The sequence below is a fragment of the Tympanuchus pallidicinctus genome, unplaced genomic scaffold (genome assembly GCF_026119805.1).
Source record: "Tympanuchus pallidicinctus isolate F22 unplaced genomic scaffold, pur_lepc_1.0 scaffold13, whole genome shotgun sequence".
In the NCBI taxonomy this organism is placed as follows: Eukaryota; Metazoa; Chordata; class Aves; order Galliformes; family Phasianidae; genus Tympanuchus; species Tympanuchus pallidicinctus.
In genome coordinates this window covers 18,884,502-18,906,746 of record NW_026294648.1, presented here as the reverse complement: position 1 = coordinate 18,906,746, position 22,245 = coordinate 18,884,502, and the positions used below count along the sequence as shown (strand labels likewise).

The 22,245-nt window shown below is 43.4% G+C and overlaps 1 protein-coding gene across 4 annotated transcripts in view; it reads right to left on the bottom strand.

Moving 5' to 3' along the window:
* Positions 1-932: 932 nt before the first annotated feature.
* Positions 933-22,245, bottom strand: part of LOC128075747 (rho GTPase-activating protein 20-like) — a 31,532-nt gene continuing 10,219 nt past the window's right edge. For 3 of the 4 annotated variants that reach the window (XM_052672736.1, XM_052672734.1, XM_052672733.1), the window contains exons 2-15: positions 17,502-17,584; positions 14,957-15,127; positions 14,155-14,304; positions 12,716-12,757; positions 12,205-12,289; positions 11,245-11,322; positions 10,090-10,156; positions 9,143-9,331; positions 8,529-8,704; positions 7,876-8,037; positions 6,481-6,590; positions 5,913-6,102; positions 5,170-5,284; positions 933-4,554 (exon numbers count right to left, since the gene is read on the bottom strand). In XM_052672736.1, the coding sequence (XP_052528696.1) occupies positions 2,846-4,554; positions 5,170-5,284; positions 5,913-6,102; positions 6,481-6,590; positions 7,876-8,037; positions 8,529-8,704; positions 9,143-9,331; positions 10,090-10,156; positions 11,245-11,322; positions 12,205-12,289; positions 12,716-12,757; positions 14,155-14,304; positions 14,957-15,127; positions 17,502-17,581 (3,324 nt within the window). In that variant the 5' untranslated portion in view covers positions 17,582-17,584 and the 3' untranslated portion in view covers positions 933-2,845. Of the gene's footprint in view, positions 4,555-5,169; positions 5,285-5,912; positions 6,103-6,480; positions 6,591-7,875; positions 8,038-8,528; positions 8,705-9,142; positions 9,332-10,089; positions 10,157-11,244; positions 11,323-12,204; positions 12,290-12,715; positions 12,758-14,154; positions 14,305-14,956; positions 15,128-17,501; positions 17,585-21,266; positions 21,360-22,245 lie in introns of those variants that run through there. The other variant, XM_052672735.1, reaches the window with a different exon arrangement.

Sequence of the window (22,245 nt, the reverse complement as noted above, 5' to 3'; positions counted from 1 at the left end):
AATGTGTAGCTTTCCTAAAGCCATAATGAAAACTCTCTTGGATACTGTGTGCACAGCATCAGACTGCTACTGCAGTGCTGCCTCTGCTGGGCAGCCATGTACTCCCATGGGGATTTGTCTTGTCTTTTCTGAAAAACTTTGTCCAAGTTTTATTAGTTTATTAATAAAATTTCCCTCTGTTAAAAAAAAATCAGTAAGCACAGGGTTAGAGAAATCGTTAGAGAAATATGCCCATATTAGGCAGCCTCAGATGAGAAGAGGAAAATTTGTTTTGCCCCTCCCCTCCCTCTGTTTCTATAAACAAATCTCTCTTTAACTTGCTCATAATTCTTCTAGGTGATGCAAATTCAGAGTTCTTTCTTGGCATTAGGGTCAGGTCCTCCTTGTCTGAGCCAAAATCGGCTGGGCCCCAGAGCCAGTCTACAAGCTGTCAGCTTGTTTGGAACACAGATTAATCTCCCTTCCAAGTACAGATAAATCCATCACAATACTTAGTGCTGTTTCACCTTCCTGAAAAGACACAGATGAGAGGGACAACTGAGCCTACTCATTCTACAGCAGTTCCTGAAAACCTGTGCAGATTTAGTTTGCCTGTCAGGTGCAGACCTGGACAGCAGTGACACAAGTTTCCATGCCTGCAGGTAGGGGGCAGCGGCAGGGATAGTTTTACACCTTGTTAAAACAGTAGCAAAATTATCTGCTGCCTTCTGTTTTGTGCGGTTTGTGCCTGTTTCTCTGAAGGAGACCCTCAAATAAGGACGGCTACAGAGAAATACAGATGGCAGAGGGTTCCTTGTCAGCACAGGACACCCTTGCAGGTCGTGGTAGGGGGAAGCACGTGCTTTACAGTCTGCTTTGGTCTTTTGCAAGCAGTACTAAACAAGCATGGAAAGGAGGGGAAAGTAGGAGCAAGGGGAACAAAAGGCAATCACTACCTTGCAAACAAACCTGTGCCTCTTTTATTCAAATAGTTACAACCATAGGTCTGGGGAAAAAAAAAAAAAGGAAAAAACAATACTGCACATCTTTAGTGTCTGTGTGAGGAAAATGATAGTGGGGGGTTGCATTACAACTATATACACCACTCATCATATAAGGCCCACCACAGTGAGATGGGACAGAGACAGCACCTGAGAGTTGAACACTTTGCACATGACAAAATATTTTCTGTACACCTTGTGATGTGCACTCTGGGCTTCCCTCCATCTCCGTGGGAATCACAGAGTGTGAATCCGGAGTGCTGGACCAGTTCCTAGGCAAAAATAGTGACCAGCAACTGCAGAGTTCTTGGTCATTTACAGATGTGGTTTTCCCTCTATGCAAGGGCTGAATAAGAGTGGGTATCAAGCAACCCTCAAGTATGGTGGTGGCATGCACTCAGCAACTTGCAAAGGGTACTTCAGAAGGACTACCACTTGATCACTAAGATTCATGTATTTCTTCTGTCTTTTACCCACTCACTCACTGTTAGCTGAGAAAAAGGGCTGTCTCCCTAAGAGAATGATGTATCCTGAGCTTTTCCATCTTTGAGACTTCTTCCATCATTTTCTTAAATTCTATCTAACAACTGTGGTGCTCTCTGCTTACCTTAGAGCTCAGCTTGCAGCACCACAGTCCTCTTAAGTCCCATCATGACAAAAGTTATTCTAAGCATTGTCCTGAGTAGCATCACAACAATGGTGTAAGAGCCCTCTGGCTGCATGTTTTAAGTAGTGCCATAAAGCAGCCTTCTGTCACATGCTTGCCTGGCACTTCTCCATAATTAACTCTGCTAGACTACACTGGGCAGAGCATTTTGATGAGTAGGAATGCATTTCTCTGATGCAGTTTAGCAGTGCTATTAAGGCCTGAACAATCTCAGTTTATTAGACTGTCTGAGAGATTCCTACCCTGATGGGACTTTTGCTGCAGCACCCTCTTCATGGCTTTCCTGACTACTTCCACAACACCATGACTTCATGCTAAAACCAACTCCTGCTTGGGCCCCTTCCAGCATAACTAGGAATTTGATTATGATCTCCATCCACACTGCCTCTGGAAAGGTCATTCTGAACTTCCATCCTCAGTTACAGAAAAGATGTCACCTCTTAGTAGGATGGGAAGGCTCAGGTGTTCCCAGAGGATGCCAAAGAAGTGAAACAGCCATAGCTCTGTTGAAGAGACAGAGCTACAGTCCTTCAGCGTAATGGTGGATCTGCCAAATCATGAGAACCAACGGACAATTAACTGGAAAAAATAAAATAAAATTAAAGGATCTTGGATGTTGTCTGTCGGTGAAAGCTGGGCTTTGGGCTCTATTTGGTCTATCTGGAGTCCAGCATCGAGTAGTAATGCACACAGTTCTACCCCTAAGGGACAAAGGGAAGATAAACAGAGAGAAGTCGTGATTTCTGGAATGGAGGTGAAGAATCTCCTTTGGGATGAATGGTGATGATGATCAGGGAACAGCAGAGCTATTTATGCAAGCTTAAAATTTAACTAATTCTGCTGGAAAAGTTGCTGCCCATGTTCTGCAGTCATCTGTACACATCAGTGACTGAAGAAAATAAAGCAGAGTTTCTCCTTTTCTGCTTCAAAAAGAGATAACCTCAGCAAATTCAGAGACAGGCTGGTGGCAATCAGTCCCCTTGGTGAAGTATCTCAAGTAGAAAAAGAACGTAACAAAAAGAACACCACTCACAACCCAACCAAAATGAACTGCAAACCCCAACATTGCATACACATTAGTGCCACTTTACGCTCACTGCTCAACACAGCCCACCAGATTCTTCACACCTTGATCAGAATATTTTCTGCTGCTCATACACCCACGCACACAAAATTCAGTCCTCCCACAGCCCTCTCCCTAGACAAACGTCTCTTCCGCGAACGCCACTGCATCACATTCCTCAGCAGCCATTTCTGACAGCGGCCGCCTCCTGAGCCACTCCATCCTGCTCCGAACAAGTTCATTCTCCACTGCTTCTGCCTCAGCCATGGGACAGGTCTTGGTTTCATCATGTTTGAAATATTCCCTGACGGTGCTTTGAATGGAAGCAGGGAGGATGATATGGATGGTGTGGCTGAACGTGTTGATCCCCTCGCTCGGGTTTGTCACCGGTACCTCCCCCACTGGCTTGCTCTCCAGCTCCTTCAGAGTGGAGGCATCGTGGAAGTTCTCTTTGTGCCTTGCTCGTGAGGACAGGATTGTTGATTCACAGTGGAGCTGCCTGGAGGCAGACTGCAGAACAAGGGGTGTATTCTGCCCATAAAACACTGTCTGGGGGATATGGACTCTCACAGACTGCAAGCCTTTAGATGTGCTTTGCTCATTAGGGCTGCTGGTATTTGCCGAGGACCTCTCCTCTTCCACTGGCAATCCCCAGTAATATTCTTTATTTGGGGCCATGTAAAAAGTTATCTTGGTGCGCTTCAGGCCTTCCTGGCTTGGAGAGCAGGCATCAACACTTCTGATTTCAATGTGCTTCACTACCTTCTCCCTGTGCTGCTGCTGGTTGATCTGCAGGAATTTCTTGCTGGCTAGGTCATCAGGTGAAGGCTCAGAATTTTGTTCTAGCTCATTGGGATAATCCAGGCTTTGGAGCTTCAGATCAGGCACCCCCATAAATCTCAGCTGTCTCTCCTCCTTTTCCCAGTCAGTGTCAGTTGCTGGGCTCCTCACTGCAGCTCTGCTGCCAGAAAGAAAGCTTTTCCTCTCCCCAGAACAATGTCTGCTCTCTACAGCCTTGGGTTCATAGTCACAGAAACTGTCTAGGTCACATGGCTGTAAAGGCACAGGAGAGGTGAAGGACTTGTGCCACTCTTTTGGGGACTTCCTGGCAATCTTGGGAGACACAGCATGAAGCCTGGCAGATGTGCCAAACATAAATGATAGGGAGGAGACATCTGTAGGACTAACAGCTGATGACTCCGAACAGTATGAGAAAGCACTGTCTAGGGAGCTAAGTGAGGATGCAGATGGAGATGTAGTGGTAGAGGACAGGCTAGAGAAGCTGGACCTGTTGGACAGGTTAGATTTCTGAAAGCTGGGCTTCTTTACCTTAGAGCTGGTCTGAGGTGACTGCCACAAATTCTGCCTGGCTTTATTAGCCCCAGTGCTAAGGCCTTCATCAATCAACTTCTGGCTCTCCACTTGCAGTTGCTTAAGTCTGTGGATGTAGCCCGTGTGACTGTGCATGATGGTGGCATCACAGCTAGACTGGCGAGCCACTGGCTCATGGCTCTGAGCAGGAAGCTGGGAGCTAAGACAGACACTGGGCTCTGATGAGCACCGGTCCCTGGCTGGGCTAAGTGAGCGTATTGAGCCTATGGAGCAGAAGGAACCCTCCTCTTCTAAGAGCTCGTAGCTGTCTGCACTGGCATTCTTCTGGGTTTTGCTTTGGTAGCAGGCTGTGATCTCACTGAACAAGTCCCAGTCTTCTTGCTCTTCGAGTAACAAGCCACTGGGTGGTTCAAAAACGTCATCTGTTTTAGATATCAGGCAATGCTTTGGTCTTTCCAGGTCATAAGCAGAGAATTCCAGCTCATCAGAGGAGTCATCATTCTGAGCCATGCCTAGAGTAGAAAACACAATCAATTGTCTGCATCTCTTAACTCCACACAGTACCTTACAGCCAAGGCATAAGAAATATTACCAACTCTACTTCGTAAAGAGGAAATCAAAGATGATTCATTATTTTTCCCAAGGACTAAACCAAGTCTGGGCACAAAATAAACGTTTTTGGCTTGACAACTTAAGCTTTCACCACTAGCCTGCATCCACAGCATAGTCAATAGAAAAGTGATTCTCTTCTCATTCAACCATTTTGTTTGGACCTACATAATTAGTCTGGAAGAAAACATTGCTGGGACATGCCATCACTAAGGCTACAATAAATTCTTGTGCTGGTACTTTAGTCTGGAATGACTGGAATAGGTTGAACAACCACAGATAAAGTCCCATGTTCAGGGATATATTTAAGTTGTGAGAATTCAGCCCTCTGCTTTCCCCTTTCTTGGCCATGCCTGACGGGGAAAGGGAAAACAAACAAACCAACCAACCCACAAAACCAGCTGTTTTTTCAACACTTCTTTGGCAGAGATGAAGGAGAAACAAACTACTTTGCATTAAGAGTTCACCTATTAAAAAGGTTTTAACAATGTCTTGAAGATAGAATGCCACCAGCTTACCCAGAGATCTCTCTGAGTTTGTGGAATTTTTGTCCGGCCTTTGAAACAAGGAAGCAATGTCACCTCCAAAAATCTCTGCCGAGTTTTCAATCAGAAACTGTACTAACATGGCTACCTGGCAAAGACAAAGATTTACAAAGTCAGTGCAATGAATACATAACTAGGTAAATAATGCAATTCAAGCAATTCCCCCAAAGTTCCTTTTTATTTCAAAAATATATAATTTCCTACAGAATCTTTTGTTCAAAAAGCTGCTCAGAACACAGTAATACTTCTGTATTAACTACATCTGAGGCAAGGATATGAACTTTGTGAACTGGAGCAGCGAGCCAGGCATGGCACATTCTATGTTTTTCCTTGTTATCAGTAACAAACTACAAGCAAGGACTCCTGCCCTTCACCATGTTTAGCGCTTACATTATCACTGCAGGATAGCTTTACATTCAGATGAAACAGCAATATCTAACTCCAGCTGCCCCATCTTCCCTTAGCATGATTGTCCTGAAGGGAATTTCAGCTGGTAAAACAATCACAGCTTCCTTTTCTACCCTACATAATCTGTGTGGCTGAATTGGTCCACTAACTTGAGCATAACTGCACAGGGGAAAGGGTGAAGCCCAGGTGCCACTCAGCTGGCAATATCACTGATACTGTGCCTCCCTTCAGCCTACAAAATACAGAGCCCATAAATAAAAATCGTAAAAGAGGAAGACAGTTATGAGACCAAACCTATGAAATATTACCTTCTTTGTAGACCTGCTTTCCTCCTCGGGCCCTGTGGGACTAGGTAGCCACAGCATATTGGGTGCTATGCAAAGAGCCAGGTTAAACGCATTCATCTGATTCACAACGGAATTCTGCTCAATGTGATGAAGGACTCCAAAGAGGTGTCTGAGTAAGACCAGGTTGGCCTCTGGGAGCTGACTGACCAAGCTGTTCCGGGAGTGGTAACAGAAAAACAGCACTGTTCATAAAAATCCATTCTTCAAATACTGGAGTCACAATAGTAAGAGATTTAATTCCACTAATATCTGAGGTATTTCTGTTGGCTGAATTATTGCTATTTATCAGTTTGATTGTTCTCACTTGAAATGGTCATTAGAAAACAGATTTCTAAAGATTTTTTTGTGGGTTAGAAACGTTACCAAAAGACAACTGAAAGGAAAATGCTTTGATCTGTGATACTGGCAATCAGCAATGGCTCCACTGCGACCTGGAGCAGCAACAGGAGTCTCCACGAGGACAAGTCTACAGTTAGAGCCCTACACTCCCACTTCTCCACCAAAATAATCCTTAAAGGATTTTACAAACCTTTTGATAGTTTCAATCTTATGTGCCCGATTTTCTGTATCCACAGCTTCCATCCACAGTCCGTGCATGTCTGAGGATAGAACACTGTCAGGTATATTTCGGAGAAAATCCTGAATTAAATATATACATGCAGAGCAGTCTGGTCAGTTTTAATTTCCTTGATTTGGTTTCACTATGTATATAGTCAATATTTATTCATATTAAGCAGAAGATAAAATGAAATGTGACACAGATACATTTCTCCTTCCCTCCCCATTTTCACCAAGCTGTCCTCAAGGCTCTTCACTTGCAGCATTATCAAATTGTGTCTATAGCTTACGGCAGAAAAGAGTAAACAGCCAGCCCTCGTGCTTTTCCCCTCACCAGAACAGGGTTGATCTCTACTATATTAGAGCAAGGACTGCTATTCAAGGCTATGCATAGTTCTGTTTGAAATATTTCTAATCAGTAAGGACTGCCGTTTTTCTGAGAGGACTTTGCAAGAACTTAACATATGCCTTGCCTTGTAATATGTCTGACAGCCTTTTATATTAGGGCAGCAAAAACTACTGGCAAGGGGTTTTTTAGCACTTCAGTTCCCAAAGATCTGACTGGTTCTGACCAGTTTTAACAGATCAGGTTAAACCTGACAAGATTTAAAGCATGTTTGACCATACAAACGCTAGGCTTTTTCCTATTAAAACTTGAGTCTTACCACAATCCCCCATTCAACACAACGTCTCTGCTCAGACTTGGTAGGAGTTTTCCTTCTCACTTGCCATCTGATCAGAGAGTGAAGGCTCTGAGTCTAACTGCCTCCTTTGAGAATGGCCTCTCTGTGGGCAGTGCAGAGCAGCTGCAGTCAAATGGCACTTATCCTCCAACGTAAGATCACAAAATATCTTATATTGGAAGGGGCCTTTGAGAACATCTACATCTCCCTCCACTCTCTTGTGTGTGTCCAGAAAAGGACACAGAGCAATTGTTCTTCTGACATCAGAGGACTCTGTGGCAGTGCATATGTGTAGCATCTGAATTGCAGAGTTCAGGTTGTCAGAGTATTTGATGTGAGATAACTTCTAGATAGAAGCCATGGTTATCTAGGAAGTAAATACCACTATATGTGCTGCTGGAGGCTGCTTTGTACAATAAAGGTGCAAAATGAAACATTGGCAAGAGGGCTACTGAACATACCTGAATGTTAAAGCAACCTCCATCAAGTCAGACAGATAACTTCGTGCACATAGATGAGTGAAGCCACCAGCTGAGAACGTGCCTCAATAGAAAATATTTTGTGCAACAGCCCCTACAGCGCCCTGCCTGCAATCTTTCCTCTCTGTAAAGATACATCTTGCTTCCTTACTGAAAGAAGGAAGGCGTGATTAGCTGAGATAGCAGTTATTTGGCAAAACACACCGTGATGACAGCTGCAGCCACAAAGACCGACTCTCCATCCACCCGGACATCATCTCCAGAGTTTAGCTTCTCCTTCAATTCCTTGCAAGTCTTGGCATTGGCAGAACGTCTGAAAATGCCCCTAGTAGAGGGACCTTCATGGTACAGCAGAAACAGCATATCCTAAGAGAAAGCTCAATTATTCATAAGAGCCAAACACTTCACCCTGTTGTTTACCTTATATCTCATATATTATAACTGCATAAGAGCTGGTCAGCACTGGAAAGAGGACAGATATACAAGAGATTTGTCATGACCTGACCAGGGACAAGAGTCTAACAGATAAGTTGCAAGTATACACAAGTGCTCCTATTCTTTGGCAGGTGAGAGATCAATGGACAAATTGGTCAAATGAGATTCAGGCTATATACCATGGTACACTGACACTGTTCCTTCTTCACTTGTGATGGTCTCGCTGGAAAACCCCATTGGAACAGGATGGGTATCCACACAAGTGATACAGCTTATGCAGTTTTTACTCATGCTACTGAGTTAGATCTGAAGCGTGGGCAAACATTGATCTTCTCAAGCCAGTCCTTGTAAACATCACAAATGACTTTAAATTCTTGGCTAAACACATTGCATTCATATCAACAGCCTAAACTACTCCTTACCATGATTGGCTTGGGAAGGATCCCATCAGGGCAGACAGAGGACAGAGACATGCCAAAGAGTTTCTGTGGGGTGGTAGGTGACTGTGAAGGAGGGCTGTCTGTGGGTGCACTGGTGCTGCGCCGCAGGGCCCAGTCAATCAAAGACTTCTTCCTCTTGGTGTGCTTCTGCAGTGACTCTAAAAGAAAACATACCTTCATTACACACATGGCTATCATTTCTACTGGACAGTGACTGACTTGCAGCAGAGGCAGAGATCTGAGCAAACCAAGGACTTTCTACCATCTCGTGGATAATAACTACACTGTTAATGAGGGTGGTCAGGGGATACATGGCAGTTAAGCCACCTGTTCATCTCTCAGTCATCAGCAAAACTCTTATTAACTCGCTGTTCTTCAGGGAATCTATGAAATCCATGTATAGCCTGCAACTGAAAGTTAATCAAGGACTGAATGTCTTCACTGACAAATTTAGCACCTCTGCAATCGTGTCCTTTACACATGCAATCGAGCATGAGTGCAACTCCAGGCTATGCATACAGTGCTAGGAAGAGTTTGGCATTGACAGTGAAAACAGCAAAATCTCATCCTGGTTAAGGCACTCCTGCAGCTCTTACCCCTCCTCAGCTGCACTGGAGCTTGGAGCCTGGGTTTCAGGACAAACTGACATTGTTTCTCTTTTGGGAGCTGCTCGGTGAAGGATGCCTCTGTCCCATCAAGCAGGAGGGTGTGATTGTGAGTTCCTTGTTGCTGGTCAGCAGAGTCCCGGAGACAGTTTAACGCGATGCTGAACGGATGTTCGTGCCCTGTTGAGCAGAGAGGTGTGTAAAAAGCAAGTCAATTGCAGATGTGCAAACAACTCCAAATCTGGGCAGGAGGAAGCAGTCACAGCCAATGGCTGCCACTCCAATTGGGCCTCTAAACAATGCTGCTAGAAACCTCCACCTGAGGGCTGAAGAGGCCAGGATGCACTTGTGCATTTATGATCGTTGTTTTACAAGTTAAATTCAGCAAGTTAAACCTGTACAATCACTCTCCATTAGCAGTTTTAAAGAACATCATGCAACAAACCACTACAGTAGACTTACGAGCCCCAAAAACATCTTGTAAGCATTACTTTGTGCTAGTTATCCCACTACGACAGTCTAGAAAATACCAATAAACACCCACAAATAAACAAATGTGCAGTGTAAGAAACCCCAAAATGATGGTTTTAAAATGATTGTGTGGTCTTTGGAGCTAGATCTCTTTAATACGAAAGCAGGCGTTTCTCGGGCAGCCTCACCACGCATTTATTGGGTTATAACTGAAAATACAATGTAGCGTTGGGATGACTTGTTTGGCATGAATATGTAGCATGCAGCAGGACAGCAGTCTGAGCAACAGCTGAACAACTGATACACGTATCAGAGAAGCAAGATGCAGTTAAAATACATCTAACAGCTTGGGACAAATTGCCCTATTTCTTCACACTGTTCGTGAGATTTCTCTGCCACATATACCTGAGTCATTTTTCACTTATTTCTATGGTGCTAGAATTTAAAGAAAACAGGAGAGCTCATACCAATGAGAGGGTAAGCAGGGTCATCTTTTCCTGAGATCACCCAGAGATGGTAGTCACTTGTCCTATCCTGATGGTTGAAGAACAGATAAGAGAAAAATATCAGCTGAAGGGGGTCTAGATCAGGGCCCCAGAGGTTGCACACAACTGAGAAAACAGCAGAAAAAAAATAGTCTGAACAGGGCAAGGAGCAGAATAGACATGTATAGATAACGCCTGGACAGGCACGTGGCTGGGAGGGAAGGCTGCTCTCAGTCACTTTGTATGAGAGTGGAAGAACAAAGGTTCATAGGAACATACTGAGAGCCACGGGGATGCAAAACCACATAATGGTTTCCTGACTGTTCACCCAGTAGGCTCTGACTGAAAAAATCTCTTGATGCAACAAGCAAAGCACTACCAGTCAAGTCACTGTGCTTTCTCAATAGTGTTGGTGCTCTCGTGTTCCTCACTGTACATGGAGGGCACAGAATGTGGGACCACTTTGAGCCTCAATAGGCCAATGCTTTTAGTGTGTGGTACCAGCTATTCTCCATCTTCCCTCGCATGCAGCAGCACAGCCATCCTTGTATGATGTATTGGGATCGTGTGTTCTGCACGCTGAAGAGAGGTGAGAAATAGTAGTCTATCTCAAGACTGGAATATTACAGAGCACAGCGAGGCACTTGTTCTCAGAAGTATGTGTAAGCATGACTGAACAGAAGTGATTTTCATATTACAGAATGAGAATAAGATTTTCCAGGACTATTTTAGCAAAATATTCCACAAATTTCCTAGGTGTGCTACTGGACACTGTAAAAGCTAACAGCGTAATTGCTAGATCGCTGCAATGGGAAAGTCTCCTCTGATAACATCACTTATTCATTCAGTATTTCACAGCTCTATTAATAATTCTTTGACAAGCTAGGCCCAAGCCTAAGCAAGCATGGAAGTCCTTTGAAATCTGAAGGACTTTTTTTTCCTCCCATAGGAACATATGCATGTCTGTGCTTTTAGAATTTTGCTGCCACATAAACAGATTGCTCCTAGCCCAGTGAGTATCAGTAACCTCATGGTTAACTGCAGCAAATAAAGACTTCTCTACCTCTGTACTGTCCCAAAATCTGAATGCTGACAGCTTCCCTAGCTAGCATCAGGCAGTCCCTGCAAGTCACCTACAGGAAGTCCAAGCTGGACAAGTGTCTTCTTCATCACGCTCTCTGCAGTTTCCACATTGGACACATTGACTGTGGTGGTCTAGAAAGGAAAACAGAGGAAATATAGGAAGCCATTAAGAAGGTAAGAAGATCGGTTATATTTCTTATAGCCTGAAAATTTAGCAAAAAAAATCACTTATCTGTCTTATGATTGTCTTCACTAAATATTCATAGAAGTGTTTTGCTAATTTGAACTAGAATTGAATCATTGTTGAAGGAGATATATTATGAAAACTGTTCTTAGCTACTTATTTATCATTGATTCCTTACAACACCCAAAGGCTTAATCCAGTAAAAAAAAAAAAAAAAAACAACCATAAACCAAACAAACAGAGGAAGCAGGTAGTGTTCAGATACTGTACTCAATCATTTTGGCACTTAACTGAAAGTAGTACCATTGTCACTGGAAGGGGTAAACATGGCACAATGCTAATAAATCAAGGGTGCCCACAGCTCCCCTCTGAGGGGAGAGTTGCCAGAAAGTATAAGTGAACTACCAAGCTTGATGTAAAGTCTAGAAATGCACTGTTAAGAGACCAGAATACACTCCAGCAGATTATTTCAGAACAAACCAGCAAGTCTTTCAGGATCAACATCCTCCACTTACTACACTGAAAATGAGAATTACTGGTCACACTGGCACAAAATATCACCAATTATGAAGTGAAGCAAAATGAAAACAGAGCAGATGGCAGAAGCCAAAAATAACATTAAGATACTTTTTGATAAGTATCTCTATATCTTACGATTTCCCAAACCAAAATTCTCTGAGGGGGCTTCCAGCAGAAAGTATGCAGCTGCACAGATGGGCACCCTCTAAACAAGGACAGCAGTAGCAGCAACACAGCCCTGCATTCCCTCCACTATTCCATGGATTTCCATGCAGCATTGGTCCAATAACCCGTTTCTTAGCTTTACTTACAGAAGAACAGTTTTCAGCATCCAGCACAAAGATCTGAAGGGTTAGGTTCTTCAGATATTCTTTCTGTTTCATTTCACTGATATGCCTGAAAGTCAAGGGAAAAGGAAGAGCCCTAAGGTTTGGATACAAGAGGCTCAAAGGATCATCTCCTTGGCACCATAATAAATACAGATTAATTACAACAGTAATAACAACAGAGTGATCTTACTGGCTTCTTTATCTTTCTCTGAGGCTCTAGACAAGCAAAATCCCATATGGCAGTACTGCAATGCAAGGTACACGTTGTACAGTGATGGAAGACTCCTTCCATCATTTCTGGATCATTACTGCATTCCACAAAATCAGGAGGTAATGGGGAATTCCACATTCAGGTTTCAAAGACAGGCATTTCAAATAGCACCTACACACTTACTGTGATGAAAATGGAGAGGGCAATTTGATATCATAACAGATTTCCTCTGAGGACTGTAGAGGAATCACTCAGATAAAGAATGTAAGAAGGGTCACTTACCACAGTAATGCAGACAGCCATTGCTTCTTTACGTCAGCTGAGCTGAAGATAAAAAGGAGGCAGATCATCAAACGAGTGCTGAGTAGGTAACAACCTTTGGAAACTTTACTCAGTTTCACCTATATATAGCTGTAAGTCAAAGTTCCTTCCTACAAAGTCTTGGAACAAAAGCACAGTCCTTTCCTGCTTCTGTCCTATTTCAACAACAATGACAAAAAAATCCCCAAAACAAACTGGACTGTATTTCCTGCCCAGGGCCGCATACATTCAGATAAGGAACAAATGTCTTTCTATGATGCTGGAGTGAACGTAACTTGTGGGTCTTTATTATTTTTTCCAGAGACCTTTAATTACTATTTTCTTTCTACTATTACTTTCCTTCCGATGTCTGTTCTTCCTGTAAGGTTCTACTGCCAACATGGGCTGTCCAAGCCTCAGTAGCATGAAGGAAATAATTGAATTGGTTTTGAGTTTGGATTAAAAGACAAGTGACTGCTGGCATGTCAGAGCATGAGTCCTAAGGCCAGAAACCCATCACTTGGGAGACACCACCCTGACTCTTGGACACGATGAGGCAGTAAGTGCAAAACTAGAGTACGCTTCTAACTTCTTTTTCCACTAGAACAGCTGAACCAAGGAAAAAAAAGCATTAGGCTAGATCAGCTCTTCCTAGCTGAAAGTCACGAGAACTCCTGTAGTCAGAATGACCCTTGAAAAGTGCTGGCCTCTCTGCTTCACAAAGGAGTGTGATGCAGAGAAGCCTGAACTAGCAGCAACCTGAGCTCAGTGTGGATATACCAGTTCTAGACATAATTTTGCCAGCCTAGACCGAGCTCAGGCTAATAAAAAGTCACCTGCCTTTCAGCAAGCCTTATGAGTTCAGGTGTCTTTGACATGGCACTTGGACATGATCTGGCTGTGTTCCAGCCTGCTCTACACTAGTAGTAAAGGAATTTAATCCTGGCAAGAGGCCACCTATAATTTTTCAGTAATGTAACTAAACTATCCTTTGTAATGAAAAAAAAAAATCTTAAACTAGGATCTCCTTCAGAAATGGCTGCTGGTTGGTACTGAAACAACATGCTTGTAGGATACACGATGGCACAACCTTGTTTGCTATGGCTGATCTGGATGTAGCACTCCAGTGTATTCTACAATGGGGCCAATCCTTGTTATAACAACAATTCCAAGGCTTGGTTCTCTAGTTTAAAAGGCTCTCAGAGACCAGCCTGCAGATACTTTCTTAAGACAGCTTTCTTAAGACATACTTTCTTCCAATATTTAAACTACTACCACACTGTCTAATATGAATCCTTCACTCACTGGGAATGGAGGTTTTGTGGTAGAGTTCAGGGCTCTGCACTCTCAATCATTGTTTCACTTAATACACAGAAAACTTGGGCAGCTGCCTGGTTGAAAAGGGGGGTCTGATGGAATACCTGAAGGTGACGACATAATTGATGGTAGGCCAGCCGATAACAAATGAATTTTCAGGACTCATCTTCTTCTCTGTTACTTCACTGAGACATGAGCCAGTCCAAACTTCGCTCAGATGCACTTGCTTTTTGAACTTCAGGCTGGAGGAAGACCTGCAATTCAAATTATGACTTTCTCATATTCTAATATCTAGACCCTCAGTGTTTGGCCACGCCGCCTTACAACCAGCAACAACATTAACAAACCTCCAAAACATTGATGGATTGAAATTGTCTGATACCCAGACAAACCCAAATGTCTGGGTGTGTGGAGGCACCGCAAGAAAGTTTTGCAAGCGAGTTTTGTGGTTGGTGGCTCCAGTCTGACAGCTATGGTTTGGGGCAATATGATTCATTAGAGCTACAGGCAGGTGATGATTTGAGCTAATTATAATCTATCCTGTCTTTCTAATGTTTGAAGTCACTCAAGTTCTTCACATATACATTATGTGAAACTGACAGAAACAGTGAGATCAAGAATCAAATTTCTGTGCTTACTACTCTCTTACTACCCTGTTCTTACGCAGTTTCTCCAAGAAATCCCACAGAGGAAAAGGGCAGAAACAATTAGACAGCCTTCTCCTCCAGGAAAATGGAGTGAAAGATTAATAGTAGGAGGAATTTCTCAACGTGAAAGGAGGGGATGCAACGTTTTACATCCATATTTGTAAAGAAGAGATATTTTGATGCCTACTCCAAAAATAGCGCAGGGCTCAGCTTCAACAGCACGCACCAGCGAGAATGAGCAACTGCAGATTTCTCTTACTTGGACTTGGCGATGATCAGCATATCACTGAACAAGATCAAATGTCTCTCCTGAGTCTGCAAGCCCACGGTTAGCTGTACTCGCTCATCCAGGATGAATGTGGAACCTGGGTTGCTAAAGATCCCACTTGGCAGCCCATTGTCTGAATGGGAAGAAGAGAGTGTAGTTTCCCTGGAAGGAAAAAAAAAATAAATATATATATATATATATATATATATATATCATATTACTTTATCAGCAGCTTTTCTCACAAGGTTTTGCAATTGAACTGGTGACCATTTTGAAACAAAGCATTAGCCCACTGCTTCTCCCATCACTGCCCCCAATTCTTTCAGTTATGAACTGCATTTGTCTGCCACTGCCCAATTAATTTTACCAGCCTCAAACAGATTGAAAACTGCCTAAGTGTCTATACCGAATCTGGATAGGTCAAGCTGTTCTCATATTCTTTTTGAGTCATTTCTCACGCAAAAAACTTATTTCCTGCACATGCATGTGAGCTGTGACTGGAAGTCAACAAGGAAAACCCAAGGCAGTCCCTGGCTCTCAGCACTGCTCAGCCAGGCATGGGGAGGGAATGTGAATGGAGACTTCCTTTTTCATTTCAGTCCATGTTTCCCATCTGTACTTAACTGTTTGTCAGTGCAAGGGCTGTAGCACAAAGAAAATGAACTGCATGCATTCAGCTATTTCCAGCCATCTGATTCTGGTTTAGATGGCTGTAACCCAACACTTCATTTCTTCTGCAATTGATTTAGATACTGACCATTTCCCTCCCCCCACCCCAGAAAAAACCCCAAACATCCCAACAACACAACAGTAGTTGACGCATGTTGATTGCAGTCAGCAAGCAGTCATTGAGATTGAACCAGATCCTTTTTCTATGCTCTCCACAGGTGGAAAAAACTCCACAATGTGTTTATCTCCTTGCTCATATCTCAGCACTTTCCAGAGCACGCCCAGGAGGAACAGTCCTGCCAAGCTGTGCTCTGCTCCCTGGTTGTCGTTGGCAGCGTTGGCAATAAAACAAGTCCCACACAATCCTGGGTCTACCCTCACTCTACAAGTGGGATTGTGCTCAACAAACAATCAATAGTCATTTGCTGAGTCTTATTAATAGACTCAGATATAGGATCAGATATATGAGCACATCTGAACTTGTTAACCACTCAGAAATTGTCCTAGATTTTTATGGAGATAGAAGGAAATAAAGATCCTCCTGTCTACAAAGACAAAAATGTGCATCTTGTCTGCAGGCAAGCGTGTATGTGAAAGAGATACTCAGCTTCCTCCCAAATGCAGCTCCCAGTTCCCTCCCACTCCCAGGTGAATCAACACGGCCTAATTTTAAATCCAGCCCTTCCAATGGCAGTTCAGAATGCAGAGCAGGGGACAGCAAGTTCTCCTGTGGAGTTCCCAGATGATGGCTGAGCAGGAATGCACATGGCAGAATCACAGAATCACAGGGGTTGGAAGGGACCTCCAGACATCATCGAGTCCAATCCCCTGCCAAAGCAGGTTCACTACAGCAGGTCGCACAGGTAGGCATCCAGGCAGGTCTTGAACATCTCCAGAGAAGGAGGCTCCACCACCTCCCTGGGCAGCCTGTTCCAGTGCTCCGTCACCTCACCGTACAGAAGTTCTTGTGCACATTTGTAGTTCCTATACTCCAGTTTCTGGCCGTTTCCCCTTGTCCTGTCTCCACACACTGCTGAAAACAGTCTGACAGGATGCTCACAAGATGGATGTGCCAGTACTGATATGCAAGACAGCAAGCACCATGGCAGCATGTGTCCTGTTGTGCCTCCCTGAGACATTGTCTTCCCATACCACCTGCCCAGAAGACTCCCCACGACTGCCTGCTTTCCTGACAAGGCTGGTGCAGCCTTCCTCTCTCTGGAGCAACTCCTTCCAGACCTGCTCAGTAATGGACCATTTACAGTTCTTTCCCCCACTAATTTAAACCAAACCACAGACTCTCCCTGCAGTCTGGGTTGAGGGGATTAGTACAACTGTGCTCTTTGCCAAATCAGCCTAAGTTCACAGAACATAGTCAGGCCCACGCGGGACATCTCTACACTGAAGTTCTCCTTCCAACACTTCTCAGTTGTGCTTCTCACCCACAGCCATGCGCCACTAGACAAGGAAGGCCCTCACGTACTGCTCTGCACTGGGCATCTTCTGCTTGTCTGTGACATCAGTTGTTTAATCTCTTAGGGCACCTCTGTTCAACTTCTCATACACTGCCTGCTGCGGGTTAGATGCAGACTACACAGCGATGCATTTGGCAGATAAATACCTTGCTGAGCTCAGCCAGAATGGCACAGGAAGCTTGGCTCTCTTGCAGTCCAGCAAGAGAGTGGGGAATAATGGTTTTTTCCGCTGTTTGCTAGTGTAGAAGACATGTGCACACACACAAAGATTTTTCAGATCTATCCATAAACAAGTTGTCCTTGACACAGCTGAATGAATTTGATAAACAGCTTGAATTCAGCCTGCCTAGGCAGAAGAGTAGAAAAAGGAGTCAAAGAGGTATTTTCCCTACCTGGAATGGTGTTTTGATTTGCCAAGAGCTTTCGTAATGGCAGAAGGTGTAGATCGCCTTCTTTGGACGATGGGCTTCATCTTCTGTGAGAGAAAAATAAGCTGCAGTTAGTTTGGCCACCTTGGAAGCAGATCTGCTCACTGCACTCTATGACTGCACTCTTTTTTCTAGCTAACTCTTATCAAACACTAATATTGCAAGCCATGATCTGAAAATACTTCGCTTCCTTACTAAAGAACTCGTCAGCTCTCATATACATGTGGGACATTTCAAACTTTCCTAACTTGAAACACTTCTAGTTTGCACAGCCAACATTCAAAGTATTTCAATGACATGAAATTAGGCAAAGAAAAAAAGCGTGGGCTGAGGATCAGGAAAACCTAATGCTCATACCTAGCAGACTGTGGGAAGAAACAGAAATCTCATTTAAAACTGGACTGAACAAAGCTATGGAAAGATTTAATGCTATGGGGAGCCATATTTTATGGGCTGAAGGAATGGATGACATTACTTAGTAGATTCCCTCATTTCTTCACTTTCCATGATATACAGATTCAGCAATTGGACTGTTAATGTGACCCTCTCCTTGTAACCTCAAGATACTTGTATTTTTCTCAAAAGCACTATCCACAGTCCTCTATCACAGCAAGGAGACAGTAAAGATGAGACTTGTTGACATGGATGGTTACCATGAAAAGTCACACATACATATAAAGGCCAGAGGTCTCATTTTACTCGTCAAACAGCTTTTTTTTGCTTTTTGTCTTTTTTTTTTTTTGCTGGAGAAAGATGCTGGAGAAAGATTTTAGCCTGGGAGACAAATACTGGATTGCTGACTGAAAAGATATCCTATGGAGAAAACCTGTTCATTAATTACGTATTTTTCAAACTGTGCTGAATGCAGAAATAGTTACTGCAGTAGTACTATCTCCGAGTACTTTACACTATTAGAGTGTACTACCCTACATTAACTACATTAGCATATCATTCTTGCAATGTTAGAGGAAGGTATTACTTTCATCTTACTGATGGAAAGGCTGAGACCAAAATGCCTGCAGTACAGTTGGGTGCCCAGCATTCAGCACATTAGAAGCACACTCCCTGCTCATTATTTGCTAAGCCACAAGGGCTCAGCACATCTATAAATCTGTCTCCTAGTGTTAATGTGAGGAATCTCAAAAATTAAGAGCCAGTCACAAGTGATCACTTCAAAAATCGGTAGAATTTATTCACTACAGTTCAGAACGGAAATCTGTGGCACAGGTGGAGTACAGCTGCCAGAGAAGGTGCACGCTTATTCATGCCCCACTCCATTTATAAGATACTTCTTGACTTCTGTGACAAAGAATTCCACAGCCAAGAGCTTTCTACAACACAGACTGCTGATTAATGCCTGACTTGGTCTGTCTGAGCTTTCCAAAACACAGATGGACTCGTGAAAAACAGTGTATGGTCGTGTACCCCACTCCAACTTTGGGTTACAGGAGCAACTTAATTAGGTCACTTCTTACCATATGAATGCTCAGCTTTGCAACATCAGCAATGCTCTCCAAGTAATTTATTTGTGCATGAGTATATAAGTAGACAGAGGGACATTAGTTCCTCCCTCATTTCCCAGTATGACCCTGCCAAACAAAGTTCTTCTTTGGAAGTTTCACAGAGAGAACTGTGAAATAAAAATAACATCAACTCAAAAACACTTGTTTTCTTAAAAAAAAAAAAAAAAAAAAAAAGAGCCCGTACTGAAAAGGAAGTTGTTTTTCCTAGGCACCTTAATAGGATGAAATGTTCCTACAAAACACAACACAGCAAAGAGTCAGGCAATATCTTAGGGTGTGGTTTCTCGTGGAAACACCCGAGTAGCTGTCAGCTGCAAAGGTCACTTGAATAAATAAAGTGGGCCTGCAGGGAGATGTAATGCCTCCTTGGGCCAGGGGCATTGTTGTAACATCTTCAACAGTGTTGTAATGTAACCATGCAAGTGACACAATCTTCTGTTACAAAGAATCATACGCACCTACTGACCTCACTGTACATAAAGCAATCATTTTGGCCACCTACTAATCTTCTCCGCAGTGTAAAGAGGTGAGGGGTACCAAATAAATACATGAGTGAAATGTAGGAAGGCATTTTCCCCAGAATAAGTTTCACAGGATATATCAGAGTCAGGAGTTACCACACAGGTGATAAAGTCCATGCGGATTTCTTCTTTTGACAATCTGAAACCATTCCTGATGATATCTGAATGTTGCCAGCATTGCCCTCCAAAAAACCTTTTCATTGCCTTTCTCCAGAGGAAGAGCAGAGAAATAATAACCTGCTCTGCCTTTCATTTCAGTAGCCACATATGGTAAAACTGTTGCTCGCTTTTCTTCTTCTGCTGGGGAGAGCATAGCTACGTATTCCATTTCAAGCAATTTTTGTTCAACACGGCCTATCCAATGTAAACAACATTTCTTCAAGAAACTATTAGACAAGAAAAGCCTCCTAGCAATCCAGGTTCTTTGAGTGCCATGTAAGAAAACAACAAAAACAGCAGAGAGATGACCAGTTCACACACCAAAAATGTGACCACAGCAACAGAAAAACAAACATGCTGACACCAGCTGGTAAGCCCAAGTCACAAACAGGGAATCAGATAGATGTATTTTTAATATAAAAAAATTTCAAACCAACATATGAAGAAAGGGAACTGAGGTGACATCCTCTGCCTTCACGTGAGGAGAAATAATTTGAACCGCAATGTAAAAACTTTCACAGTCCCACAGTAGGAGAAAATGAGCTTACTTTTTCCTTTAACTATACTGTGTGCCAATTATTTACTAATAGGCACATAAATACTTCAGGCCACTCCTGAAACAAATCTGAAGCACAGCATTGCACCAGCCAGATCCACCTTTTGCTCCCTTACTCTGTATGGGACAGGAAGCTCCAGTGCCTGCCTCCCCTCTTGCTGCATGGACAAAACAACACGAGGACTTTGTCCCACACAGGAGCTCTCTGGAGCAGCCACAGCGTCTTTGCCCCCCAGAACATTGCTGCTTGCAGGCAGCTGCTGGTGATCCTCAGTGTGGAGATCTCCAGGGTGCCAGACAGCATTGCACACCATTTCCCCAGAGTATTGTTTTCAGATGAGGAGAACACTTTGCTGTGCCCCACAGCATCAGAGCCAGGGAGCGTTTTTGCTGGAAGTCAGCTCTGCTCACATTAACCAGGAACTTGAATTAGAGAATCCTTGGAGGGACACAGCAGAATCTCTGCTTTTTTTTTCTTTTAACCATGGAAACAGATAGTCGTTTACCCAACATACTTGAAAGCGCTTGAACACTTGCAACACTCCAGACCCTGTTTGTGTATTACACATCTCTGAGCTGCCAATTTTAGCTGCGTATTTCTTGGCACTGGAATAGCTGTGAGTCTAATGCCCCTCATTCCAAACCCATGTAAGGTCTACAGTATCGATTCCACTGGCAAGCACAAGCAGATTTCCCCCCTCCCACTGACCTCTGTACTTGAATGTTATTTTTCAGATAATTAAGGTGGGAGAGGGCTGAAAAATAACGACATCTACTTAATACAGACTGGATCATCCCCTTCTCAATAGTTGGTCAAAGTCTGTAATGTCTGTGGTGGTGTGTAAAGCTATAATATCATGGAGAGTATAGCAATAACAGTGGAGAGGCAAAGTCTTCGGCTGCAGTAAACAAGAATGAGCTGAAACACAGCAGTCGTGAACACAGAAATGAAGGAAAAAAAGCTGCTCACCTGTAGAAGGCCTCAAGTAGGCAGGGATCGCCAGCAAGATACCCTCACCTCCACTGCCAATCCTTACATGAAGGCTGGGAAGGGGTGAATCCTCGCTCCACCCTTTCCATCACTCAGTACATTGCATGCACCTGAGCTCCCCTTGGCTAGCCCTGCCTTCCCACCAGGTGCTCTATCATTGCTTCAGGTGCTGACTTAGCATTTCTGCTATACAGTGGAATGCTGCTATCTGGTGTAGTTTATATTTGAAAATGAAAATGTTTTTTAAAATTCAATTTTTCTGCAAAACGTAAATTGAAATATTTGTTTCATAAGCACTGACATGTTTCCAAAAATGTCATATATTTTCTGTGACCACAGAAGATGGTGCAAGTTGTTAAGACCACTTCACTCTGCCAGCAGCAGTGAGAAGTCACTTGGTCAGATTCATCTCCATCAGCCAGTGAAAAGTAATAGGAAAATACATCTCTCTTGCTTACAAGCTGCTGGTGCTATGGAAGACTGTACGTTATGATGACACAGATGTGAGATTCCACTTCTAGATCAGGAGTGGGAGATAGACAAGGTGATGGTTGGCTTGGCCATGTGCAAACCCACAACTGCCCAGTTGCAGGATCATCTGTGTGATAAGACGTGACAGATATAGATTTGGTGTTCAAGAAATATTTAGATGTTGTATTAAGGAACACAGGTTAGTGGGGAAATGTTAGTGTAACTAGATAGTTGGACTAGATGATCTTGGAGGTCTCTTGGTGCTGCTATGATCCTATGTCCAAAATTTCTGCAGTGCTAGAGACCATGGGGTGGGGTGGATGAGCTGACACAAAGCAAGGATGTTTTCCAAAAGAGACTTGCCTGGTAAAAAGCTTTAAGATCCTTTGTGATAGGAAGAATTCTTTCAGAACCCTCCATTTTATTGCAAGGCTCTTTCAAAGCAGTGCCTCCATGAAATTTTAGTTTTCACTGGATCGGCGTTCCC